At 36.8% G+C, this 13,252-nt stretch overlaps 1 protein-coding gene across 3 annotated transcripts in view; it reads left to right on the plus strand.

Annotated features, from left to right (window-relative positions):
- Nucleotides 1-3,466, plus strand: part of lmo7a (LIM domain 7a) — a 43,033-nt gene extending 39,567 nt beyond the window's left edge. For all 3 annotated transcript variants that reach the window (XM_059500073.1, XM_059500074.1, XM_059500075.1), the window contains 4 exons: nucleotides 46-300; nucleotides 1,106-1,214; nucleotides 2,555-2,657; nucleotides 2,753-3,466. In XM_059500073.1, coding sequence (XP_059356056.1) covers nucleotides 46-300; nucleotides 1,106-1,214; nucleotides 2,555-2,657; nucleotides 2,753-2,775 — 490 coding nt within the window. In that variant the 3' untranslated portion in view covers nucleotides 2,776-3,466. The remainder of the gene's footprint in view (nucleotides 1-45; nucleotides 301-1,105; nucleotides 1,215-2,554; nucleotides 2,658-2,752) is intronic.
- The last annotated feature ends 9,786 nt before the right edge of the window (nucleotides 3,467-13,252 follow it).

Genomic DNA, 13,252 nt, shown 5'->3' on the forward strand with positions numbered 1-13,252 from the left:
TGTGAGCTTCATGCATAAAAAGTGAAAAGCTCACTTTGTTTGCAGAGGCGAGTCTTTTGACAACCTCGATATGCCTCATTCCTCTTGGAGATCATCATGGAGCACATCTGACAGCACCTCGTCCATACCAGACTATAGCCGGCCTCATTCGTCTCTCTCTGGCTCCTCGTCGTACCAGAGTGGTGGACGTCCAGGGTCTGCAACTCTGCAGTCATCTCAATCCATGAGCTCCCTCAGGCAGTCCTGGTCCCCATCTGCAGCTACACCAGAGCCAGAGCCTCGAGCTCCACCACGGAATAGGTATTCTTCACAAAAAAAAGGAAATTGTCATTCTAATCTAAACACTCTAAAACAGTGGTTCTCAACTGATAGGTTAATGACAGCAGAATAATCAAATGAGACTAATTCTGGATAGCAAAACAAAAGGCTTTAACTTCCACATTCCAATTGGAGACAACACATCTTAATATGTTATGCAGTACTGTTTCTCATGTAAATTAATCTTGTTTTAAGGATATGGCGATGTTTACTTGAAAACAAGTGAACAAAAGATTAATCAGATGTCAGTTTTGTGGAGGAAATATATATTTTTGCCTGGTGCTTGTTCTATGTGATTGGCTAATAAATAAATACACTTGAGTTGCTGTCACATTTACCATTGTTTTATGTATTTTCATGATCAAAATTACATGATTTCAATAGGAATCAGTGCAATCTGGAATTTAGCTTGAGGGTGGACATTTTTCAAATACAGATTTTGCATCAGATTCAAGTTGGTCACAGAAATTGCACTGACCAAAAGACAGCTTCTTGTTTCAAAGTGGCATATGTGTGAGCTGTGCTATTTGTATAATTTCACTGAAATTTTGCTTATGTGACTGCACCATAATACATTTTTGTTGACATTTTTTATGATAAACTATTTTGATACTCTCTTGGGCTTGTGAAACAAAACCATTTGAGAACCGCAGATCTAAACCCCCAACCATTCCCATGTGTCTCCCATATTCTTGTTGTCTTTAGAATGTGTTTTCACCCCACATGAGCCATGGGCTGTGTGCAGGTCTGTGTTGCTGGGCTTCAGATGATGTTTTCTGTAATCTAGGTCAGTGAGTGGCAGGAAAATATGTTCGTCCTGTAATACACCACTGGGCAAAGGAGCAGCCATGATCATCGAGTCCCTGGGGCTCTGTTATCATTTGACTTGTTTCAAGGTGAGCGTTTAGCTACTTGGAGGTCAGGTCCAGCCTGGCTTCATCAGTGACTAACCTGACTAATGTGCTCTGCCTGCTTTTACACTTATTCTAATCAGTTGTTCTGTGCAAGTATAAACTCGATCAAAATGTCAACGCAGAGAATCAAAATGCCAATTCTATCTGCTTCATGGATTACAGCACTGCCCTGTGACTTTTCTTTATTTCCTTAAAAACTGTCATTTATTTCTCTCAAATGAGCATAAACCATCAAGAACATACCGTATGCATTCTAAAGGCTAGACTACAAAAATCTGAAATATTTGTGATTTTGCTTCTATAACATTGTTGTACTATGAGGAATTGGATTGCATCTGTTCCAAAAATCCCATTGCATGTCCCAGAAACATTTCTTATTCACCAACCACACATAGTGTAATTTTACTAGTTGTATGTTGGTTTGGCACTGCGACATTTTTAGCATAAACATACATCATATTGAGAGAATCACATTTAAAGTTGTCCAAATGAAGTTCTTAGCAATGCATATTACTATTCAAAAATTAAGTTTTGATATATTTACAGTAGGAAATTTGTTCTTAATGGATCATGATCATTACTAAATATCCTAATGATTTTTGGCATAAAAGAAAAAGCCATAATTTTGACCGATACAATGTATTTGGCTATTGCTACCAGGGTCACAAATGATAATTAAATAATGGAGAATAGTGTTAAAATGGGACATATATCTAAAAATGTTCTGTAATCAAGCACACTTTATGTATTTTAACATGCAGTTTATGTGTCTGGATCACAGTGATGGAGACCCATTTAAGTACTCCTAATACAGTAAATACTGCTGTATCTTCAATAGCTTAGCACTCAAAACTGGGAGTGTGCACCATGCAAAATGCATTTAGAATATTGATATAGTGCTAAAACAGCACAGATGAGTATTTGTAAATAAATGATGCTATCAGTGGGCGTAATTCATTCTTATTGAATTTCCTTCTGAAATTATTCCAATGCCTTTTACCTTCAGCGCAGCTGTATGTGACTCATCTAGAGCTTAATCAGTCCTCACGCATCCTCGTCATTCTTCAAATGCCAATCATTTGTATTTCTACTCATCGTCTCATTCATGTTGCATTGTCCTGCTGCTAATCTTGTTTCCGGGTTATTTCTGGTGCTTTCGGCTGGTGTTATTACTTCAATTTCATATCCTCTTATGCTGTTGCCATTGACCTCAAGCTAGGATTCTCTCTCTCTCACTCTTATATGGAGGTGAGTGTGCGATACAACATTACATGAAAGATTCCGTCTTTCTAACAATGTGTTCTTTCATCTTGTGTTTGCAGTGCTTTAACTGCAGGTCTGATTTGGGAGGCTCAGAAGCAGGAGCAGAAGTCAGAATACGTAACCAACAGCTCTATTGTAACTCCTGCTATACTCGACTCAAAAGTAGGCCACACATCTCTGCAATATATGCGGCTCAGTTACATCGTTCGCCAAGTGATTTTTGATGTTCTTTATGATGATTTTTCTCTCTTTTTCAGCTGGGCAGCCCACAGTCATGTGATCTCGCAGTACTGCAGCAGATTGAGGAGGAACCAATCACAGACAAGGAACTAATCACAGACAAGGAACTGTAAACACTAGGAACGCATTGGAGATGTGATGAACATTGGGTGATTTAGCCAGCCTTGATTATTCATTGAGCTTCTATTCTTCTTTTTCACTTATGAGAGGGTGAGATTCCTAAGGTTATGTTTATTTGAAAGTATTAGTAATTGTTTGTACAAAAGGGATGTGCATGTACCTTGAAAATGAGCTATGCATTTGAAAAGATAATCTTTTTCATCATCACTGATTGAATCTTCTGATGACTTCTGGCTGGTTAACTGATATCTGTATTTTCATGAAAGTGTTTATAGTAATTAATAGAATGCTATTTTATTGTCATTGCTTATTTAGGTTTCTCCTGCAGTCTTTTCTATATAAGGGTTTGCTGACTAAAATATCCTGTTATTCCACTTCATCTGTGTGCCTTTTTGTGTTCTGATGGGAAAAGATGATTAAGGATAAATCCATTAAGACTTTGTTTAAAAGTAGCATGGTTAGTAAGCAGCATCCATGACTTATATACTCTTTCATTGGTAGCATCTATTTTATGCATCTGAGCTATTTCTCTGCAGGGGGGAAAAGATTAATCTAGAACAAAAGCAGTGTACTCAGTAATAATTGTAAATAAAATTTTCAAACTATTTTAACTTTCCTGAGTGTGATTTACTTGACTAATCTCTGATTAATTGGATTTTATTTTTCCATTTAAAACTAGTTTGAATCCACTGTTACTTTTTCCAAGTGACTTTCATTTTGTTTATAGCCTCATCACAGTCACAGGGGATTTTCATCCAATACCTTTTCCAATGGTTCATGTATTTTTATCATATTGAAGAACTACAATGCATTTCCCGTGATAATTTTCAATGAGAGTGTATTTTTGTTGCAGTTGCCTAATGACATTACATCTGCACACTGCAAACACCTGTTGGGAATTCACTGCTAGTCCTATAAAAGTGAATCGGATGTATCAGGGCCTCAGGAGCATTTATAATAATCTTATTGTTCAGAATATAAGAGGACAGAAAAAGAGGAGCCCTGCAATTCCTGCAGTTTGTTCTAATGGAGAGCATCAGTTGATTCTCATATGAGTGTAGTACTGCCCCCACAAAAATAAACCAAGGATTATCTATGCATAAAATCAAAATAATATTGGTTACTATAGTTAAACCATGGTAACCACAAATCAACCATGGTCTTGCTACACTAATGGTATTTGTGGTATAACTGTCCCTTACTAGCCTATAAAACCATGGTTAATGCCAGATAACTAGCAAGTAGCTAAATGTAGCAAGTATATCAATAGAACATTGGACATTTTAAAAGCTTCATATAGCCTTAAGCCCTGCGTTTCTCTCTGTCTCCCCATGTGTATTTCTTTTCTTACTCAGCAAAGAAGTTCTGGCTACAATGGCACTTGTCATTTTGACAGTTTTATCACCTGGAGATAAAAAGTGAGTGGAAATTTTTCCAGATATGGAACATCTAGATAGCGTTTCCTTCCGGCTGGGTCCCACTCTGATTCGTATTTTAAAGCTTTATCCACGATTGATAACCTTCTGTATCATCTACAAAATATATACATCTTGTTGGTTATGGGTTAGCTTACTTAGCTACTTCTTTATTACCTGCTTATTTTTTAATTAGTTTGTTTCTAATTGAAGCGCGTCGGCTCAAGGGGGCGCTGTGGTCTAGGTGAACAGTTAATTGACCTGTGGAACATGCATGAAGAGATCTTTGAAATTCAGTTAAAGAGGTGCTACAGATGTCCGATCTCATTGTCTGAGTGTCTTTAGCTTGGTGGGTGGAGGGATAGAGGATTTCCTCCTCCACCTGCTCTCTGGACTGATGCTAATTTTAGTCCGCATTATTGATGTCAGCCATGTCTAGTTGCCATGGTATTAGTTTCTCACTAAACATCACCTGCAAGGCACTGCACTTCTCTAATCTGACATGTTGGATAGATAACACTACAAAGTGACATGGCAAAATTCATTCAAACCACTCGAAAGACATTCATATCTAAATATTCAAATACTGTTTTGGAAGGCTAATTTATTTTAAATCTTTAAAATAAGAAATGTACTTTTTATTTGTATTTACAAAGCTATTTCCCCTGTAATGTTATTTTAGTAATGCTTAGTATTCAGTTAATAATAAAAACACTGGTTTGATTCCAGGATTATCACTGAAGGCGTTTGCCTACTGCTCTACAGTTTTTAGTCACATTACAGTTCAGGTAATAGCAAAGAAGCAAATGGGCATATTTGTACTTTGGATATGCTAACATTATACAAGTACTGGTCTGCCATAACGTTTAAGTTGAATGGTACACTAGCCTAGCAAACTAATATTGAAGATACAAAGAGGTGTTTGGAGATCTTAACATCTTCAAGAACATAGTGTCGAACTTGTATGCTATCTAATCATTGCTCTTTTCAAGATTATTGTGTTTTGGCTTACTTTTACTACTTTTCTTATCAGTGCCGTTTTCTCCACAAGCTGTTCTTGTGTCATGATAACCAGAAGCTTCTTCCGGCGCTTTGAAAAGGGATTGTTCTAGAACCTCTTGATGAAGTGAAAGGAAATCGAGTTAGATCCTGATGTGTCCCGGACCATGGCTGTAGGCAATAGTTTGGATCATTTAAAGAAAAAGAATGTTCACTGGCTTTTTATGCAGCTCACATTTCATTTTACAACACACTTTCCTGAGTTTCCTGAAACACTTCAGTTAATGCAGAGATCTGTTTGGATAGTGATCCTTTTTTGGTACAATGTACAGCTAGTTGAGTTTTATCCCCCTTTTCTAGTGTTTTCTCATGGCTTGTTATTCCCAGCCTTTCTGTGCAGAAGGCTCCTGTTGTTTTGTGGAGCTGGGTTATATAGTGACTGACTAAAAAGTGGCCATTAAACCAGCACTTAGTAACCTGGCAGTGACATGCAGCGTAGCCCTCAATCACAGTTTTCAGATTCCGCATTGTTTCTCCTCCACACTTTGGAACCAAACACACACATGAGAAGTGAATGGATACCTGACTGAAGTGGATGAGGAAGGGATTCTTTTAGGTGTGAGAATCAAAGGGATTTTTTAAAGGGGGCAGAACACCCACTCTCTCTGTCAAATGGAGATTTGGTGTGGGGGTAGAAAGTGATTCATTTTTTATGTCAAGACCTAAGCCGAGTGCGATCACTGCAGGCACTGATTTCTAATTTCCCTTGATGGCATACTTCAAAGATCCAATCTATACTTGTCTTCTATCTTACTGTACCACTCTGTCTAATGCTTGGCCTCCAATGAAATGTGCTGGCCCTTCATTTTCAGTGACATGCAAAATGTTTCACTGCTCATGAATGCTAAGGCGGCCACAGCTGGAGGATGCAGATATGCTTGAAGTTATTATGCCAAGAGGATGTTTTCTCGCCCGCTGTTCAGATGCCATTGTGCTGAGCTGGGCAGGGAAGTGAATATTAAGTCACAAGTTAATCTTCTGTTTTCACGCTAAATGATTTTGATGATCTCAGGAGATTAAGTATGGTGTGAAGTTTAGGAATATTGGAAAAATATTCCAATATTAGAGCTGCTAGCAGTTTTTGGTTTAGATATCATCACACTTAAAATCTTAAAAGGGCAAATTTGCACTTGATTAATCCAATTATGTTTTTGGTCTCATAGATTTATACTTTAAGTATCAATAATTTTTTTGGTGCAGTAGCCGCATATATGTGCTTGGTGATTTCTGGACTCCACATGTCATGGTTGAGCTTATGAAAAAGCACATCCACATATTCCAGTGTCATTAATGTGAGCTCTTCAAAGGCTGAGCACATTTTAAATTGTTCTTCTACATGCACTGGACCAGGTTGCAGTTAGAAATGCATTTAACACTGAAATGACTGTCCCTCTTTTAAAATATAGTAACTATACTAGAAAGCATATAGTCACACAACTTGTTAACAAAAATTATTTACAGCAATGTTGTGGATTACTTATTTGATTGGGGAAGTGGTGGAGTGATGTGTTATTGTGACTAAAGTGTGTGTGTGTGTGTGTGTGTGTGTGTGTGTGTGTGTTTTAATAGATGGGAGCATTGGTGTGTTCTCTCCCTCCTGAAATGGAATTTCTCTTCAGAAATATTAACATTGTAGATCTGCTTTGAGAATTTGGCCATTAAAACTGACTTGCACTGATGATCATTAATTTAAAAGTTCATAGACATATATTGAAAGGCTTTTATAAAATTGTAAAAAAAAATATGGAAACAGCTAAATCTATAGGTTTTTACTTAAGGAACTCAGATGTTCTCTGTTACTGGTATGTCATGTAAGATCATTTTGACTTCTGTTTGTACAAAATAAAGTTAATAATTACAAGCGCTTATGCAATCACAATGAAATCATTCCATGTTGAAAACCCAGCATATGCTGGTTAGGTATATGTTTTGAAGCATGGTAAATGGTTTGAGCTGGATTTAACCTGGTACTTAGTTGATCATGAGCTGGTTATTAGCCAGTCCTGAGCAAGAGAGTTACTCCAGCTTAAAAGACCAGCTTAAACCAGCTCAAAATCATGTTTCAAAACATACCTAACCAGCCTATGCTTTTTGTTTCTAAAAGAGGAATCCTAAATCTTGTTTTTTATATTAGGCCCATATGAATTTCTTATAAAAAAGGTTTCTGTGAATTTCAGAATCATCCTTTTGTAGGTGAGTGCATTTCTAGCTATGCATCATGGTGACATAATTCCTGTGGGTGGCATTTGCTCTGTGTACACAGTACTTGGTACATAGTTCCATCGTGTTCCTTTCTCATATGGTTGTGTGTGTCATGGGAGAGTTACCAGGTGCAAACGGTCATGAAGTTAGTTGAAGGTTTACTCAGATAAGGTTGCTTAGTGATTCTATCACATTAGTGCTAATGCTAACATGTGCTGTATAATGTGTAATTGTTTTGGCTACATATGTGTATATTTTCATTTATTTTATCCCCTTTCTCAGTCCTGTATTTTGTAAATGCATACATTCAACTAGACTTAAGCTACTGTGTTGACAACCGGTTAAATAGTTTTAACCAGGCAATTCAAATAAAAACTATGCTCTCATTATTTCTTATGGTTTAGAATTAAGCTAATCAAAGTGCAGTTTAGCACTGTAGAGGAGCAGTAGTCTGTGACTCTAGCTAGACAGATGTTAACAGCTTTGTGAGAAGGGCAATGAAGTGGCGCATGACCTCGAATTAGATGTTTTTGGCATTGTGCCTGAATGACATCGAATATGGAACTGAGAAGAGCAAGGACAAATGTTAGCCAGGGAGAGCCTTATTCAATGAATTAACAAGCTGGAGCAGTACTACAACATGGGCCAAGTGACAAGGCCAAACTTGCATTTTTATGACTAGAATGAACCATTTAGGCCTCTAGCCTTCATAAAATACCAAAAATAGAGTTGAGAGTTTCTGTTTAGAAGATTGTGAAGTACAATGTGAGATCAAGACTGGAGATCAAGTTTTAGAGATTAGTGTGGGAGATTATTCAGTTATGTCAGTACATATTGAAGCGATGCATAACATTGCCATAATATTAGTTTAGTGTTTGGACAACGTCCCAATTGCTGCTATGTGTTTATTGATGGATTTGGCAACTGTATGTGTGAGACAAAGACCTACTGGTGTAACTGAATCGCTTTGATTGTGTTTGAGAAACTCAGTACATACATTGTAAGGTTTATTTTTATCTATAAGCTTTAAGTAGTGACCTCAGATCTTCTAAAGATGGCATTACGTTGATCAAGTGTTCTCTGGGGTCGTGACGCAGCTGTTGTCATAGAAACAAATGTCTAGGCTTAGAATGGAGGTGAGTCAAGGTATTATTTGTAACTGGATTAAAAGGCTTCCCTTGGTCCGCAACCATTGTGACTTACAGAAACAATTAAAGCCTGTGAACATAACTTAAAGGGTGGTTTGAAGCTTTATTATTCTTCTTTGCAGTGTTTTACTTTTTTTCAGCTTTTTAGAACACACTCATGTTTTTATGTACCTCTGATTTGAACAGGGAATCCATGAATACTGATTTGCCGAATGGATTGAATTGTATGAATTTTACATAGCTTCCTTGTATTTGAACATTGCGGCAGCTGCAAGCTGGCAAGACAGGCAACAGAGCGGCACAAATCCTCCTCCTCAGGTGGTTCATCCTTATACACTGCTGTGAATATGTCAAGCTACTTTTAATCACCTGAATGCTAAAAGAACCATGTCTGAAACAGTCCTTATTTAGACCATATCTAATAATGTTCCCTTCCTTAAGATGTTGAAGTGGTTTCAGTTTCCTTTATCAGATAAACTGCCTTTATTTCTTGCATAACTCCATTCCTCTGCAAACACGCTAATTAGTTTTCCTGTGTAAGATCATAACTGCCCATGTGTTTCACTTGACCTTTATATAGGCCTACTGTAATAATAAAACTGATTATTTCTATAAATATATACTTCACATTTAAGTATCGGGCTGATATCTACTGACGTTCCCTATATAATGAAAACTTTATATTAAACTTAACTTTAATAACACCATTTTATATTCTGAGTCTTTAGACTTTGTAAATTCTGTGAATCTGAAGTTAAATAAGTTAAATTCAATATTACTGTTACTGTTATCGAGCTCAAGACGGTTAAATGTCAGCAATCACCTGTGTCCCTTCACCTTATTTGTTTCTCATTGAATGATCTGATTTCTTCCCACAGAAGTACTTATTCCTCTCTGATCACTGTCCAATCCAGCTCTTTCATTACCCTTTCCCTCAGTCATATTACGTATAGAAAATAGAAATTGTGATTGTTCTGCTTTTTAAAAACAGTGTTATCTAGTCAGTGTGAGCTTGAATGTGTCATTTTCTCTTGGCGGTGCTTCTGTTCTAATCTGTGGACAGTCTTTGTCTGAAGCCTACCCAATATCATATCATTATATGTAGCGTTTTGAGCAATTACGACAAATAACCCTGTAATCCAAGAGTTTATTTACCATTTGCAGATCTATGATGGTGATAAATTGCCAACAGCAGAAGTTTTGTACAGAACTTTCAGAACCATACAGTGGTGTCTTCAAGAAAAGAGAAATGCAGCAACTGTGTGAATGTTATGTAGTAATAAAATGTATAACCTTCGTATAATGAGAATGCATCTTGAATTCTGCAATCTTTTATGGAGATTTACTGTGACATATAGACAACATTTTTGAGTTGCTTGCTGGCCCTCAGGATAGCTGTTATCTTTCTTTTGCCTCCTTGACTGAAGGGCTGGGGGAATCGAGCAGTATCTGCTTCAGAGGAAGACCCCCAGGAGGGAATGACGTCAGTGCCCACTCTTTGCACAGCTTAGCTTGTTTGTCTTGGAAGAATACTCATTACTTCTCCATTTCCAAAATGGACTCTGAGAGTCAGACCGCCAATAGTTATTAACCTTTTGTTTTCAAGTGATATTACATTGTGCTCACACTGTTTAAATTGGTACTTTTTAACAAAAAGTACAAATGAAATAAGGATTGTATAAATCTTGTAAATCATTTTTTTTTACGTTTATTGCAGCTGTTCCCCCTTTTTGAAGGATCATGTGGCACTGCTGACTGCAATAATGGCTGCTGAAAATTCAGCTTTGCCATCTCAGGAATAAATTACGTTTAAATTTAAACAGAAAAACAGTTGTTTTAAATAGTAATATTTTACAATATTGCAGTTTTTACTGTATGTTTTGAGTTGATCAACTATTATAAATGCAGAGTTGGTAAGACTTCTTTAAAAAACATTTAAAAATCTTACCTCTCCCAAACTTTAGAACGGTAGTTATCATACTGTAATTCTGCTTTTCTCATTTTAAACTCAAGTCAAACAGCATTATGAATTTGAAATATTAAGGCTGGGTACTGAATAAAGTGCATGTCACTGCAGGTCTGTTCAGCCTCCCTGAAACCTTTTCACTGCTGATGCCCTTTAATAAAGCCAACGGCTTACATTAATCAACATTAAAAGACTTAATATTCCTTAGAAAGCAATTTACATGCACCCATTCATCGTGAGAGAATCTGTATGTTTGACTAGTATGTATGAACCCCTCTTAGTGACTGAAAGGCCCACACCAATAATAGCATTTATTTAGTTGCATCCTTTTCTGATGATGAAAGCTAGAGGCAGGTAGACATTTGAGGGATGAATCAGACAGCTGCAGTGAAAGAGTCTTTTGATTACACAGTGCTTGATGAATTTCATGGATATCGTTTGTTGTCATAAAATCAACTTTCATTTGCTTTACTCTGAATCCAGTTCCATACTGATTTATGAGGGTGTTTGCTCTAAATCCTACATCGCACCACTGAGGATTCTGGGTTAATTACTTTGTGTATCTTGTATTGTTGTATAGAATCCATTAAAAATAACATCTGAGTATATCAAACAAGGAAATGAAAGACATAAAATGTCATGCCAGATCTGAAACAATTTCAACATTAAATTGAGCAAATATCCATAGTTGTGAAAGCTTAATTGATATTTTGTCATATTTGCTGGTCTCGAAATTTTGGATGGCAGATTTCAAATTATGCACCTCCGAGGGGTCCATCACCAGCCGAGCAGCTGCCACTGGGATAAATGGGAGGACTAACAGATAGATTTAGAATTATAGACCTCCTTGGTTATCACTGATGTGAGTGACAGATGTTGTTGTTCGTTATCAATATCAATCTCCCATTATGCATTTCCAATGAGTAGGATAGGTCATCAGCATGTAATCCTCAATTAAATGGCTACCAGCTGATTCCACAGCTATACAGGTTGCACCTTATTGACAATACCACCCCCTGCCAAGTCTGGTGGCCGAACCAGATCAATAGACTTGCTTGTGCTGGTCCAGGAATACTCCACTCATGCTGCCATTTACAGACCCCTGCATGGCGAGACCCCTGCTGCTAAAGTGAGATAAGCAGATGAGATGGAGGATGATGGGGCACTTGTCAGGCCCATCTTGTGGAAGTGTGTCTTGTGAGCATGTTCAATGATTAAACCAGTCCTTCTTTTGTGAAACTTAAAGAAGAAATTATTCTTGTCCTCACCTTCTCAAAAATGCTAAACTGAGCTTATCTTCATGTGGACAGTTAACATTCTGGCACACATATTTTCTTATCTTTTTTTTAATTCTTCTTCTAGTAGAGTAAGATCACAAACAAAGGGTTAAGAATGCATGATGTGAACTGTTTGGACAAATGTTTGGTTTTATATATATATAATATTATATTATTATTAAAGTGGAAATCAGTTTACTAAATAATAAACGTGACTGACTGCTTCACTTCCACTTTAAAGGAATATTTGTGTTATTATTTATTTTTATTTATACTATTTATAATTTTGTGCAATTACTTGCCTGTCAGTTGAGTTTGTGGCAAAACCTTTTGCAGTGTTTACATCTTGTTTATACCTGCATAACATTTATTAAAATAGATATTTAATTTCATAAAGTAAGATTTGATTTCAAAATGCACCTTCATTTTTTGCATTTTTGTGTTTTTCAGTTGAATAAAAGACTACCCTACTTTTCTCTATATACTGTATTTCATCATTGAGGATTTTTTTTAAACAAGTTTAAAAATCTTGTCTCGTCTCATGAACCCAGGCTCGTGTCTCGTCTCGTCTCATGGGATAAGTGTCTCGTCACACCCCTACTGAACACTGTTCTTTTCTTTCAAATAGAATTACCAAGAGTAATACTACTTAAAGAAGGAAGGATTATACTCCTCATCACAACAGGAACCGGTAATTGTCTTTTTTCCAAATTCAATTGACTCTTACACTCAGACAAATTAGCATTCATACAAAACAATAGGAGAAGGAAACATCAATGAACATGCTAAAGAAAATTATATCTTGTTTGTATCTATATAAACAAATCGCTTTATCTCTAAGTGAGCTGCTGAAATGGAAGACACTGAGGTGATGGATAACAGCAATACTTCGCACTCTCACAGTCCTGTTAAAACCAGCACACACACACACGTAAATCCACATGCACATCAACAAACGAGCACACATATGCATAAGCAAAAATCTACCCAGGTTGCCTTTCAAAGGATGAAATTGTTTAATTCATATTTGTAGATCTAAAGATATTTGTACATGCTAAAGAGACAGATTTCACAGCATTAGCTGAGCTTTTTCCTGTGGTTGAGTCAGAAATGGCTGATCTTTGTTCCTGAAGATCTTCCAAAAACCCAGGTATTTCCTGATAAACACCATTTGAAATGCACTGGACTGTAGAACAATGAAGGTTTGCAGCATGAAAGGGATGTGCAAAGTGTGAAAGGTGGTTCAAAGCATATCCAAGGATACTGAAGGACAGTGGAATGGAAATACATATTGGAAATGCATTCTTGGCTGGTTTTATGCTCAGCTCAC

Source organism: Carassius carassius, chromosome 19 (genome assembly GCF_963082965.1).
Source record: "Carassius carassius chromosome 19, fCarCar2.1, whole genome shotgun sequence".
Lineage (NCBI taxonomy): Eukaryota > Metazoa > Chordata > Actinopteri > Cypriniformes > Cyprinidae > Carassius > Carassius carassius.